Raw genomic sequence first — 15607 nt, 5'->3', positions numbered from 1 at the left:
TAGGAAAATACTTTGACTCCAAGCCTTAAAATACTCACATGGAGTTGGCGCTCACCTCATTCACACAATCATAGAGCTCCCTGGACACTGAACCTCTAAAGGGAAAAGGTCTACCTTGGAGCAGGAGCATCAGGGTTTGCTTGGGAGCACGAGAGTCGAGCTCAGGGCTAGGCCTGGGCCAGGCCCCGGCAGCACTGCTACTTGGGAGGAGCCACTTCACTTTCGTATTAGTTATTAAAAATAGAATTTAGGCCTGGCACGGTGGCTCAAACGTGTAATCCCAGCACTTTGGGAGTCTGAGGCGGGCGGATCACTTGAGGTCAGGAGTTTGAGACCACCCTGGCCAATATGGTGAAACCCCATCTCTACTGAAAATACAACAAAATTAGCCGGGCCTGGTGGCACGTGCCTGTAATCCCAGCTACTTGCGAGGCTGAGGCAGGAGAATAGCTTGAACCCCGGGAGGCAGAGGTTGCAATGAGCCCAGATCACGCCACTGCACCCCAGCCTGGGCAACAGGATGAGACTCCATCTCAAAAAAACAAAAACAGAAACAAAAACAAAAAACATAGAATTTGGATCCTTCGGTCAGGTTCTCCGAAATTCTTTTGAGGTGTCCATGGTCAACTGCTTCAGCTTTGTTTTGGTAACCCCCTGTCTGAAGTTGCATACAGGCTGTTCTTCACCTTGTTTCCAAGGCTGAGGAACAGAAAGTAGCCTCTGTTTTGAAGAGGTGGAAGTTAAGTATACATTTATTTTTTACTGTGACTTGTTCACGACCACATTTTACAAAATGCCTTGTTTCCTTTATTGTTTTTGCAAAGGAAAGTTCTATTAATATTGTTTTACTTTGAATATAGAATAGTCTTTTAAATTAGGGCTTATTTTGAAAAATTCTGACTTTAATTCAAATATATGCCAATACCTTCCAAAGTAAGGTAATATTCAGAGACAGTTGTTTTGCTCAGAAGCTACAAATATTATTCTACCCATCTTTTTTGTTGACATATGACCTCACTTCTACAAATATGCCTCGGAGTAGCATGGTTGGATCATAAGGCAAGCATATGTTTAGCTTTAGTAGGTATTGCCAAACAGGTTTCCAAAATGATTGTAACACTTTCACTTCCTCCAGCAATATATGAGGTTTCCAGTTGCTTCACTTCCTCACCAACACTTGATATTGTCAGTCATCTCAATTTTAGTAACTTGGTGGGTGTGTAGTAGTTTTAATTTGGTGGTTATATGGCTTTAATTTGCATTTCCCTGATGACTAATGATACCATCAGGGAATCATTAGCTACTGGACATATGGATAGTGTGTTTTTTGAAGTCCTATTCAATTGTTTTGCTCATTTTAAAATTAGGTTGATTTGTCTTTTTAATTGATTTATAGGAATTTTTATACATAATATTGTGAATATGACTCCTTTGTCACAGAGCAAAGTTTTTTCCAATCTGTGGCTTTTCTACTCACTTTCATAATGGTGTCCTTTGATGAGCAGAAGGTCTTAATTGTAGTGAATAGCATTTCATTACTTTTATGGTTTGTGTCTTTCATATTCTGTATAAAATATTTTATCTATTTCAATATTACAAAAGTACTCTCCTATACTTTATCTCAGAAGCTTTATTGTCATGCCGTTTACATTTATATCTATAATCTATCTCAAATTAATTTTTATGTATGGTGTAAGGTGGGGGAGTCAAAGTTGATTTGTTTTACAGATATAATTATTCCAACAGCATTTATTAAAAAGGGCATTGTTTCTACACTGAGACTTTTGTCACAATTCAGATGATAATACCTGTGTTGATTTATTCCATTGACTATATTTTCTGTTCTTATGCTAACACCCACAGTATTTTGATTACCTTTGCTATATAGTTAAGTTGACATCTGATAGTAATGTTACTGGCAGTGAACCCATGTAGGTCTATAGAATCCTCAATTCTTGCCTCCTCAGAAGAAAGAATTCAACAGAGGAGCACAAGGCAGGAGAGACTGAGGCAAGTTTTAGAGCAAGAGTAAAAGTTTATTAAGAAACTTTAGAGCAGGAATGAAAGGAAGGAAAGACAGTACACTTGGAAGAGGACCAAGCGGGCGACTTGAAAGACAAGTGTGCGGTTTGACTTTTTGACGTTGTTTTACTTTGGCATACTTTGGTTTTATGTTTAACTTTGGCTTCATATGTTGGCATACTTCCGGGGTCTTGCGTCACTTCTCCTTTGATTCTTCCCTTGGGTTGGGCTGTCTGCATGCACATGCTTGAGTCCACTTTCCCAACTCCAGGAAGCTGCTGATCACTAGTTTCAGGTGTTTTCTATGTAGCAGGAGATGGCCTTTCCCTGGCACTGGCTGTGACCAATTATTATTTTAGAGAGACAGTTAACAACGGCCTGACCATTACTGACCATTACCTGATTGTCACCTGACATTCCTGATGTGTGTGGCAGGAGGTGGGGGGGAGTGTGAAGTCGGGGAGAGCCCTCTTCTACCCTGCTTATGCCTGATGAGCTACCTACTATAACAGTAAGACTTGCAATTTGCTCATTTTCTTCAAACCTATTTTGGCTATCCTAGGTTCTTTGTATTTCCAAATAGATTTTACAAACATTTTGTCATTTTCCATACAAAAAAACCTGTAGTGATTTTAACTGTGATAACATTGATTCCATGGATCAATTTGGGGAGGATTTACATTATTTTATATTTAATCTTCCAACTCATGTGTGTGCCATCTCTCTCCACTAGGTCTCTACTTTCTCTCAGCAATATTGTATAATTTTCAGTGTAGAGGGTTTTACATTTTTCATCAGATATATTCCTAGGTATGTGATATTTTTGAGTGCTATTGTAAATGGTTTATTTTTCTAAATTTTATTTTCTAGTTGTTTGTTGATAGTATAAGAAATAGAATTAAGCAAATAACACAGGAACAGAAAACGAAATACCACAAATTTTTACTTATAAGTAGGAGCTAAACATTGAGTCCACATTGACACAAAAAAAGGGAACAACGGGCACTGGGGCCTACTTGAAAGTGGAGGGTGGGAGGAGAGTGAGGAACTAAAAACTACCTTTGCCTAGTACCTGGGTGACAAAACGATCTTTGCACCAAACCCTCATGACATGCAATTTACCTGCATAAAAAACCTGCACATGTACCTCTGAAACTAAAATAAAAGTGAAAAAAGAAACAGAATTGATTTTTGTATATTTACTTCATATCTAGCAACTTTGCTAAATTCATTTGTTTATAAATCTTTTGTATTATAATTTTTTAACTATAATATTTGTACCATCTGTTAATATACAAGTGTCACTTCATTTATCTTTATATAATTTATTTCTTTTTCTTTATTTCTCTGGCTAGGACCTCCAGTTCAATGTTGAATAGGATTGATGCTAACGGACATTTTTATCTTGTTCCTAACCGGAGGGAAAACCTTCTATATTTCACCACTGAGTATGATTTTAGTGTAAGTTTTTAACATATATGGTTCTTTTGTTTCTTAGTATAAACTATTTAAAGAGGGATGACTGTTGATGAGAAACACTTCTTCTGTTTTCTAGCAGTTTCTTTCACATGAAGGAAGCTCAGTTAGTTTAACTCCATGTCTTTCTTTGCTTTTGTTCACTTTGTCACAGGGATGGTGGAATAACTTATCTGCTTCATAAATCTGGGAGGAAAAGAGCAGGCATGTTCCTTTCAACTGCTCTCTTTATCTTTCTCTTAGGAATCCCCTGTACTTGCCCAGGATTCAGTAATGCTATGACAGGCAAGCCTACCTAGATCTGAGATTCAGCTAGCAGAGCTGGTCTTTCTGGCTCTGAAGCTAAGCTGCATCCTCCAACTTAACCTTTCATAGTCATGAAGTTGATATTTTAATTTCCTATCTGCCTTAATATTTGTTTTACTCTTCAGTTTGTTCAAGAGCCTGAATGCAGAAAGAGGTAGCTCTTACCACTTCTGAAACTTTAATAGCGGTATTAAGAGATACTTTTACCTTTATTAGTTGCATTATATTCAGTATTTTAAAATAAAACAAATTTTAAATAAACTAGTCACAAAGAAGTTTTAACATCTGTCAAAGAAATATATTTTTAAAGTATGATCTTCATGGGCCATTTAATCCTCCTTCCTCTTCTGCTTATCCAGCTCTCTTTCCATTACCCTTTCCTTCTCCATGTTCTTCCTGCTGTACCTTAGCCAAGCTTCATCCCTGACAGAAAGCTACACAGTACCCTTCTCTCTTTGAAGTCCTAGACTTTTTTCTCAGCACCATCAGATCGGCACAGCTAATTTCTCCTGTAGATCTTTCTTCCCTGGCTGGCCAAGGGTGAAGCCCTCCAAAGCCAAACCCCACAGGATTGCTCCCTGGACTTACCACAGGAGTTCTACCACTTCGACATTCCCATAACATTCCTTGAATTAAATTAGTCCCTCAGGTCCTCTTTATCTTATCTTTGCATTGGGAATAATCATAGGATCAATCTCATAGAATACCTGTGAATATTGAAAGAGTTATTTGAATGTAAAAGCACTTAGACCAGTGAGTGCCTGGCTCTCAGTAAACTCCTATCACATGTTCACTATTCTTATTAGCTTATATTATTGCATTTATTGGGCTTTTAAATATGTTATTTTATACTTTTATCAGGATGTTTTGTGATAAAAATGTGACTTATTTTGCAACTTATTTTTTAAGCTTCATTAAAAACACATCTGGGTCTTGTGCTTTTCTTGCATTTCCTTTGTGCTAGTTGAATTTGCTATCTGAAATACCACAGCAAAACAATAATATTGAAATTTCAGTGTTTTTTTACCTGTGTTTCTGAAATACTATTAGTCTGATGGTTTTTGAAGTGTTGATATTCTAGATATAATAGATCTATCTTTATCATACAGAGATTTTACTTCTTTGAGTATTTGGAGAAAGAGATAAAGAAAGCTTCCCTCAAAAAAATAGAATGTAACTAATTTGGTCTCTGAAAATCTGGGTTAGTGTCCTGGCTACTGCATTTATTTATCAGGTGGGTGATTTTCATTTCTGATTCTGTTTCCCTACGTCAATGAAATGGAAACAATGATGCCTCATTTTAAATGCAGCATTTAGTTTTCTCCTGCATTTCAATATTCAGATTAAAAATACCAAAACAATTGTATTTACTTAATAAAAATACTATTTAAAAATAGTCAAACCACTATTATACTATAAATTGACTTTGTAATCACTGGTGTGTATGTGCTTGTATATGTGTGCGTATATGACATTGTTGAGTTAGTAACTGCACAACAGAGTGTGGACCAAAAGAAGGTTCTCTATAGATAGTAATAGGTGCTGCTGGATGGAATAGGGGTTACAAATAGACAGAAACTTGCAAAACTGGTCAATATTTACAGAGTGGTAATCAGTTGCATCACATGGGACACAACTTGCATATTTACGGACAAGAATTATTTGCATTACTATCTATTTTCTGCAACTTTCAGGGCTGTAAAACAAATCCCAGAGCCAATGAAAGCAAAAAATAACCAAAATTAAAGAGCTAGTCAGTACTCTCACTAAATTTCAAAGTCTCACAATTTTTCCCTATACTACATGTTTACTTAAATAGAACACTATTCTTATTAATCCTTTATTTAAAAGAGGGCTTGAGTTAATTATTTAAAAATATATGCCTATGTAGCTCATTTAAGGAGTATTTGGGTACAGTATTTTTGCTTGGAAAAGAGCTTGAACCAAGAGGACAAAATTTCGGATAGAAATTTTTTTAAAGGTAATTGCAGCTTCTATTCAAATCAAGGGATGTGGAGCAAGATGGCAGAATAGGAGGCTCCACTGATTGTCCTCCCCACAGGGACGCCAATTTAACAACTATCTACACACCAAAAAATACCTTTGTTAGAACCAAAAATCAGGTGAGCACTCACAGTACCTGGTTCTAACTTCAAATTGCTGAAAGAGGCACTCAGGAGATAGAAAAAACAGCTCTGAATTGCTGATGTCACCCCTCCCCCACCCTGCAGCAGCCGTGGTGTGGAGAGTTTCTCTGGGTGCTGGGGGAGGGAGAGCACAGCAATTGTGAGGCAATTGAACTCAGTGCTGTCTTGTTAGAGCAGAAAGGAAAACTGGACAAAAATCAGCTGATGCCCACCCACCGAGGAAGCATTTAAACCAGCCCTAGCCAGAGTGGAATCACGAATCTTAGCAGTCCAAACTGGAGTTCCTGCAAACCTCACCACTGAGGGCTACAGTGCTCTGTGTCTCCAAGTAAACTTGAAAGGCAGTCTAGGCCATAAGGCCTGCAACTCTTAGGTGAGTCCTAGTGCCAAACTGGGGCCAGAGACAGCGGACTGGGTGGCATGTGACATAAAGACACCAGCTGCATCAGCCAAGGGAGTGCTGGCATCACCCTTCCCCTAGACCCAGGCTGCACACCTCCTGGCTCCAGAAGAGACCCCTTCCTTCTGCTTGAGGAGAGGAGAGGAAAGAATAAGAAGGACTGTGTCTTGCATATTGGATAGCAGCTTAGCCACAGCAGGAGAGGGCACCAGACAGAGTTGTGAGATCCTTGTCCCAGTCCCTAGCTCTCAGATGACATTCATAGGCATACCCTGGGCCAGAAGGGAACCCAGTGCCTTGAAGGAAAGGACACAGTCCTGGCAGAATTCATCATCTGCTAACTGAAGAGCTCTTGAGCCCTGAATAAACATCGGTGATGTCCAGGTACTACTTTGAGGGCCTAGGGTAAGCCTCTGGGACTTGCTGGGTTCAGGTGAGACTCAGCACATTACCAGCTGAGGTGGATATGGGGCAAAACTCATTCTGCTTGAGAAAAGCAGAGGGAAAAGTAAAGGGGACTTGTCTTGCACCTTAGATACTAGCAGTTGGGTAGAGCACCAAGTGGGATCCTGGGGTCCCCGATTCCAGGACTTGATTCTTGGATGGTGTTTATGGACCTGCCCTGGGTCAGAGGAGAGCCCACTGCCCTGATGAGTGAGTCCCAGGCCAGGCAGCATGCACCACAAGCTGACTTAAGAAAACTTTGGCAGTAGTCTGGCAGTACTCCTCGTGGCCTGGGGTGGTGGTGGCTACTGGGTGGGGCTCCCCTATCTTTGGAAAGGAGAGGGAAGCATGGAAAGTACTGTGTCTTGTGGTTTGAGTGTCAGCTCAGCTACAGTACAATAGAACACCAGACAGACATCTGTGGTTTTTGACTCTGATTCCTGGACGGCACCTCTGCACTCATCTGGGGCTTGGGGGACCTCACCACCCTGAAGGGAAGGATGCAGGCCTGGCTGGCTTTGCCACCAGCTGCTTGTAGAGCTTCAAGTCCTTGAACAAACATAAGCAGTAACCAGGGAGTGGTTTCAGCAGGCCTTGGGCAAGACCCAGTGCTGTGCTGGCTTCAGGTCTGACCCAGCGCAGTCATAGTGGTGGTGGCCTCAGGGGTGCTTGTGTCACTCCAGCCCCAGCTTTAGGTGGCTCAGAACAGAGAGACCATGTTTATTTGGGAAAAAGTAAAGGAAGAGAACAAGAGTCTCTGCCTGGTAATCTACAGAATTCTCCTGGATCTTGTCCAAGACCATCAAGGCAGTACCTTTAGGAGTATTTAAGAACCACAGTGTTACTGGGCTTGGGGTGCCCCCTAAAGCAGATACGGCTTAGATTATAACACCCAAGTCCTTTCAAATATCTGAAAAACCTTCCCAAGAAGATATGTACAAATAAGCACAGACAGTGAAGACTACAATAAATACCTAATTCTTTAGTGCCCAGACACTACAGAATATCTGCTAGTATGAACACCATCCAGGAAAATATGACCTCACCAAATGAACTAATAAGTCACCAGGGACCAATCCTGGAGAAACAGAGATATGTAACCTTTTAGACAGAGAATTCAAAATAGCTGTGTAGAGGAAACTCAAAGAGATTCAAAATAATGCAAAGAAGGAATTCAGAATTCTATCAGATAAATTTAACAAAAAGATTAAAATAATTAAAAAGAATCAAGTAGAAATTCTGGAGCTGAAAAAATGCAATTGGCATACTGAAGAATGCATCAGAGTCCCTTAATAGCAGATCTTATCAAGAAGAAGAAAGAATTAGCAAGCTTGAAGATAGGCTATTGGAAAATATAATACACAGATGAGACAAAAGAAAAAAGAATAAAAAACAATGACACATGCCTACAAGATCTAGAAAGTAGCCTCAAAAGAGCAAATCTAAGAGTTATTGGCCTTAAAGAGGAGTCAGAGAAAGAGATACGGGTAGAAAGTTTATTAAAAGAGATATTAACAGAGGAAGTCAAACTATTGCTATTTGCTGATGACATGGTTGTGTACCTAGAAAACCATAAAGACTCATCCAAAAAGCTCCTAGAATTGGTAAATGAATTCAGCAAAGTTTCAGGATACAAAATTAATTAATGTACACAAATCAGTAGTCCTGCTATACACCAACAATGACAAAACTGAGAATCAAATCAAGAAATCAACCCTTTTATAATAGCTGCAAACAAACAAACAAACAAAAAAACAACAACTTAGGAATATACGTCACCAAGGAAGTGAAAGACCTCTACACGGAAAACTACAAAACACTGCAGAAAGAAATCATAGACACAGCACTGTTTACAATAGCTAAGATTTGAAAGCAACCTAAGTGTCCATCAACAGATGAATAGATAAAGAAAATGTGGTATATATACACAATGGAGTACTATTCAGCAATAAAAAAGAACGAGATTCTGTCATTTGTAACAACATGGATGGAACTGAAGATCATTATGTTAAATGAAATAAGACAGGCACAGAAAGACACACATCACATGTTATCACTTATTTGTGGGGTCTAAAAGTCAAGACAATTGAATTCACAGACATAGAGAGTAGAAGGATGGTTACCAGCTGCTGGGAAGGGTAGTGAGGGGCTGAAAGGTAGGTGGGGAATAGTTAATGAGTAAAAAAAAGAAAAAATAGAAAGAATGAATAAGAACTACTATTTGATAGTACAACAAGGTGACTTTAGTCAGTAATAACTTACCTGTACATTTAAAAATAAACAGTATAATTGAATTGTTTGTAACTCAAAGGATATATGCTTGAGGGGATGGATACCCCATTTCCTATGATAAGCTTATTTCACATTGCATGCCTGTATCAAAACTTCTCATGTACTTCATAAATACATACACCTACTATGTACCCACAACAACTAAAAATTTTAAAAAGAGAAAATAAATATATAAATGAAATCTACTGTTAAAAAGTAAATATTTCATAAGTATCTACCATGTTAGATGAATAATAATGATACCTTGCCTTTATCAGGCATATCCCATACTTATCCACTCACAGTGTTGTGGTTTGGCCCTGTGTTTGAGCAGAGAGCAAACTCATAGGATACCTGTGAATATTAAAATTATGTCTGATAGTATATTTTCAGAAGTCTGGGTAATTCAGTCCAGAGAATAGCTATATATGAGGTTTTGTGATTTATTAGAATCCACTTAAGTTCCCTTTTTTCATATCCTTCTTTTTTTATTTTTATTTTTTATTTTAGATGGAGTTTCGCTCTTGTTGTCTGGGCTGGAGTGCAATGGCGCAATCTCGCCTCACTTCACTGCAACCTCTGCCTCCTGGGTTCAAGTGATTCTCCTGCCTCAGCCTCCCAAGTAGCTGGGATTACAGGCGTGCGCCACCATGCTTTGCTAATTTTGTATTTTTTTTTTTTTTAGTAGAGATGAGGTTTCACCATGTTGGTCAGGCTAGTCTCAAACTCCTGACCTCAAGTGATCCACCTGCCTCGGCCTCCTAAAGTGCTGGGATTACAGATGTGAGCCACCGTGCCCGGCCTCATATCCTTTTAAGGCACCATCTGGTCTCTTCTAAACTCCCTTGAGTGGTTGATTGAAGAAAAACATCTAAGAACAAATAATTTTCTTGGAACAGTACATTCTAAATCTATATTTTAGAGACATTTTGATTAAAATTATTTTCATTATTATGAAGACATTCAAATCCTCACATGTCTCTGGTTTACTGGTTGTAAAGAAAAAAATCCTCACATCTCTAACCTCCTTATTTTAAAACATGATCTTTTTGGAAGCTATTCCTTTCTCACTGCTTTTGGTGGGTTTGCCTCTGAGGCCTTTTCTTTTTTAAGTTTACTACTTCTTCATATTGTTGGATAGATATTATCAAGTCCATGGTCAAAAATCATGCATTAGCCCATGGAATCCCTTAGCACTCAGAGGCATGTTCTATACATGATTCCAACAAAGTTGGTACTCCCCTCTCACAGCTGACAATATTGAAAAGGTCAGATAGACAGTGATCATATGGTTCTCTTTGTGGGAAAATTTATGATGTATGTGTGTGTGTGTGTTGTAAGTGTGTATATCTAAACATACCTGGAGTCACCAGCAATATATAGCAGGTCCATCAGACATTTTCTGTAAACAGCTCCTGGACTCTGGGGCAGCTACTCAACTCTGCCATCACAGCATAAAACCAGCCATAGACTGTACATAAATGAATGAATGTGGCTGTGTTCCAATAAAACTTTATTTACAAAAGTAGGCAGAGTCGCCTGAGGTTGTAGTTTAGTGATCTCAGAATATAGTATAGTTCTAGACAAGAAATCAGAATACCAGGTGCTCCCACTCTCAGTTCTGCTTCTTCCCAGTTGAGTACACAGCTTAGTTCTCTCTTGTACTATTTGAAAGAATAGTGGTGTAAACTTTAAAGCACTATGCAGACATCTAAGATGGTATTCATTTAATCTTTCATTTAATCAAGAAATATATCTCAAATGCCTGCTGTGTCAAAAACTTTCCTAGAACAACAAAGTGACTGTAGATAAGAATGAGTCACCTAAACATTGGAAAAGGTACCAATAATGGGCTGTTGCATGATTGTCAGGTTGGGGTCATAGGGTAAGATGACAGCCTGAGAGGTGGGAGTGGGGTTTTCCCCTGAAGGGAATTGATGTTCACACAGTCATACATTTTGGGAAGTGATTAATTCTGGGAAGGAAATGAGTTGGCACTTTGAGTAGGGGGTGGTCAGACTTTTTTCTCTCTCTGGGGCCAGGAAGTGTTGGGCCACAATTCCAAATCATGGACAGGTCTAGATGATTCTGTTTGTGGGGGGTGAACCGTTTCCTGGCTATGTCGGTTTAGGCCCAGAGTGACTGGTACTATCAAGTTCATGACTTTCCACTTAGCAGTGACAGTGACCCAGGGTAGAAGCAGTTCTTGTCTGCAGCAACCAGCATCAAGGTTCAGGGTTGTAGAGTTTCAAGGCAGCAGTGTCCCTTCCCAGAGTCCAGGGTAGAGTGTGAATGGTGGAGGATCATGCCACAGTAATCTGGAAGAAAGAATAACTTTACTTTGTAGATATCGGCAGGAGAGATGTGATACATTTTGACGTTGTTGTTACTCAGAAGCCCACAGTTTAGCAGGGAGGCATATGTACAATCATGCTGTCATAGTGAGTGTAGTAAATTTTTAGACAGAAGTGAGAATATCAAGGTCCAGGTTGGATGTCTAATTTAGCCTGGGAATGGTTCTTGAGCAATAATGTCTGAGTTGAAATTTGATGAATGAGGTCAAATTAACAAGATGTGAATGAAGGGCAAGGACCTTGTGGACAAAGGAATCAGCAGGCACCGGGTCAAGTAGCCTCAGAGTAGTGCAGTGTAGTGTGGTTAGAAAAATAGCTCTGGAGCCAAACTGCAGTGGTTACATCTTAGCTCTTCAGCTCATGAGCTGATGAAACTTAGACATACTTAAGCATTTCTTCGAGCCTCTGTTTCCTCATCTGCAACATGGGAATGGTCATCTCTATCTCATAAGGGTGAGATGCAGTAGACTACAGTATTTGAAGGCTTCCATGTGGTGCCTGAAACCTGGCAAGCAAGCGTTCAGTAAGTGTTAGTAATTATATCTATTTACGTAACATAAAGCGGTTTAAGTAAACACATCAAAGTAATGAATGAGGAGGATGAAAAGACCAGATGCAATTGAGGACTGTGTGAGTGTATGAATGTAATGTTGGTGGTAGAAATGAAGCCTCCTTCAGTGTTTTCTTGCTGTTTACTCATCCCATTGTATTGATCCTGTGATGGATTGTGACCTTTCTTCCCTTGAGTACTGTGCCATGTGCTGACTGCATCAGGCCAGCTGGTAAAATGAGACTCATTGTGAGAACGGAAGGCATAGTCAGAATGTCAAGGAGGTTAGGTCATCTGCGTCCCTAGCAATGGAAAGGAAATGATGAAATACTTCAGCTGGTTTTTGTTTGGAGCCTCCTGGTTGTGAAGGAGGATCAGCCTTCAAATCAGCTTGTTCCTGACTAGTTTAGCTGATATCCCTGCCTGGTAATTCCCTCTTCCTGTTGCAAGTGAAATCTAAACATTTCCTGAGTGCTGACTTTGTGTAGGACACTGATTTGGGTGCTGGGATTTGGAGATGGATTCTTCTTGTCTTCTAAGTGCTCATTTCTAAGTGAGAAAAGTGTTCATTTCCAGTGCAATCAGTGCTGCTTCTAGAGAGGCACAGGGAGAGGACCTTGATACTGCATCTCGCAAACAGTCAGTTGGTTATCTAGTCCAGTTTTCCCTGCAGGATGAAACCATCCTTTGAGAGTTGGCCTGACAGAGACCTTTGTTGATCCAATGGCTGGCTTTTCTGAATGCAGATGGGAATAGGCTTCAGTGGATTTGAGGAACTTTCACTTTTCTCAAACTTGCATTGATTCATTTTTTCCTACTCCTCTCCCCAAGGTCTAACTCCTTCACAGACACTGAATATGATAAAATACCCCAAGAGTTGTACACTTTCCAAGCTTATTCTATGTGTTTGTTCTCCCAACAGCTTCCCATTGTACAGCTGAGAAAATTTAAGTTTACAAAGTCCGTGTGACTTGCCAAGGTCATAGAGTTAGTAATTGCTTCAGCTCAGATTCAAACTGGCTTCCAGTTGCCAAGGCCACTATTCTTTCCCATCTGCCACCCTCAGACTTGTTTTTTTCTCTTTCCTTGGCTATAGGGAAAGTACAGCCCCCATAGAAGTTTCTAAACTGCATCCAAAGCTTTCAACATATTGTCCAGATTATTCCTAGTGTTGCCCAATATTCCCAAGGGAGACAGTTGGATCAAAAGCAGTTGTTAAAAATTCAGTGGTGATCATTACAAATGAATACCATCACGTTGACTTGATGGTTTTGTAGTGTTTAGACCCTCACATTTGCATAAGCAGCAGACAAGGAAGACCAAGCCAATTCATGAAAGTCCACTTGGGGGAAACAGAGAAACATAACGGATTACCAGCAATCTTCTCCACTTACCAGAAAAAGTCAACCAACTAGTGTTCTTCAGATTGTAAGGTGCACCTGAATCTCTTGGATCATACTAAAATGCAGATTCTGTTCCAGTTTTTAGGTATGTATGAGATGCCTGCATTTTTAACAAGCTCTCTGGTGATACCAGGCACCAGGACATAACTTAGAGAGCAAAGATTTAAACCACTGACTCTTAATATTTGGCTTAAATTTGGGAGCTTAAAATAATCCTGATGCCTGGGTTCTAAATCCGGAGATTCTAATTTAATTGCTCTAGGAAGTGGCCTGGGATTTCAGGATTCTAAGGTATACTAAGGTTTGATTTAAACTTTCTAGTGTATTTCAAAATATCTAGAAGAGAGGATTTTGAATGTTCTCACGTCAAAGAAATAACTGTTTAAAGTAAGGGATATGTTCACTATTGCACAATGTATACATGTATTGAAATAACACATTGTGCTACCTAAATATGTACACTATTTTTGTGTCAATCAAAAATAAAATAAAACTTAAAAAACTTTCTAAGGTTAATCTCACTATTTCTAATCACAAAATGACTAGAATAGCATATAGATATCTCAGAGATAGGAAGGGTGATGGATTCTACAGCAAATATACCACACCTTGCTCAGAAAAGGGGTTCAATAAAGTAAGCAAAGATTTATTTTTTTCCTTCCATGTTCTCAGATGGCACAGGTAGATTCTGCTTTCTAAAAATTTCACCTTTCTCTAATAGGCATTCTTAACTCCTGAGCCCTGAAAATTCTTTTTTTCTTTCTTTTTTTTTGAGATTGAGTTTCACTCTAATTGCCCAGGCTGGAGTTGCAGTGGTGCAATCTCAGCTCACTGCAACCTCCTCCTCCTGGGTTCAAGCGATTCTCCTGCCTCAGCCTCCCGAGTAGCTGGGATTACAGGCATGTGCCACCACGCCTGGCTAATTTTGATTTTTAGTAGAGACGGGGTTTCTCCATGTTGGTCAGGCTGGTCTCGAACCCCTGACCTCAAGTGATCCACCCACCTTGCCCTCCCAAAGTGCTGGCATTACAGGCATAAGCCACTGTCCCCGGTCTGAAAATTATTTCTAAGAAAAATAGAGGCTTTCAATGAACATTTCCATATTTTGAAAAGAACTGTTTTTTTTTTTCTTTTGTTTTGGTATGGCTTATTTGATATCTTTTCCTTAAAATGGACTTATGTTTAAAGTGGTTTTCTTTGATTATTCATTTAAGAAATATGTATTGAATGGCCATCTACTATGTCCTAGGAATTGGGCTGGGCTGTGACTACCCAGTGCTAAATAAGACTGGTAGGGTTCCTGCCTTCTGGGAATTTGAATGTTGGAGAGGAATGATAGAGAGAACCAGGGGTGAAGGGTAAAGTGTCATGCAATTAACGATGGGGAAGCATGGAAGGTGACAGCAAGGCATTAAGTGAAGCCAGCAGAGTCAGGAAGACTTCTCTGAGGAGGTGACATTGAAATGGAAATCAGAACAATGATAGGAGTTAATCAGGCAAAAGAGTGTGACAGGAGTATCCTAGGCAGAAGGAAAATTATCTGCAAGCTTCTGGTGGCTAGGCAGAGCATGGAAGATTGGAGGAACTGGAAGGAGTGCAATGTGATTTGATCATAGAGCACAAGGAGGTGGGGCTGAGCACAAAACTAGAGAGACATTCAGGAGATAGATAGGGAGAGACCTGGTGGAAAGAGCTTAGAGTTTAGGAAGGCTATGTTCATAGTGACTGGAGCATGGAATGTGGAGTTAGGCAAACTTGGTCTTAAATCCCAACTCTACCGTCCATTGACTGTGACATTGGCCATGCTCCTCAACATCGCAGACTCTCAATGTCTTTATATAAAGAATGGGGATAATGATGCCTACTTTTTTTTTTTTTTTGAGAAAGAGTCTTGTTCTGTTGCCCAGGCTGGAGTGCAGTGACATGATCTCAGCTCACTGCAACCTCTGCCTCCTGGGTTCACACAATTCTCCTGCCTCAGCCTCCCAAGTAGCTGTGATTACAGGCGCACACCACCATGCCCAGCTAATTTTTTGTATTTTTAGTAGAGACAAGGTTTCACTATGTTGGCCAGACTGGTCTCGAACTCCTGACCTCATGATCCGCCCGCCTCGACCTCCCAAAGTGCTGGGATTACAGGCATGAGCCACTGTGCCCGACTCAATGATGCCTATTTCGTTGGATTGCTTTGAAGATTAAATAAGTGAGTGCAGGAAAAGTCATAACATGTAAGA

The 15607-nt window shown here is 39.8% G+C and overlaps 1 protein-coding gene across 1 annotated transcript in view; it reads right to left on the bottom strand.

Moving 5' to 3' along the window:
• Positions 1–10562: 10562 nt before the first annotated feature.
• Positions 10563–15607, bottom strand: part of TNFSF8 (TNF superfamily member 8) — a 37799-nt gene continuing 32754 nt past the window's right edge. Inside the window, exon 5 of the mRNA XM_057298655.1 lies at positions 10563–11384. Coding sequence (XP_057154638.1) covers positions 11299–11384 — 86 coding nt within the window. The 3' untranslated portion in view covers positions 10563–11298. The remainder of the gene's footprint in view (positions 11385–15607) is intronic.

Source organism: Pan paniscus, chromosome 11 (genome assembly GCF_029289425.2).
Source record: "Pan paniscus chromosome 11, NHGRI_mPanPan1-v2.0_pri, whole genome shotgun sequence".
NCBI classification, from domain to species: Eukaryota; Metazoa; Chordata; class Mammalia; order Primates; family Hominidae; genus Pan; species Pan paniscus.
Note: the sequence above shows the minus strand (reverse complement) of the source record. Positions and strands in the feature narration are given on the sequence as shown.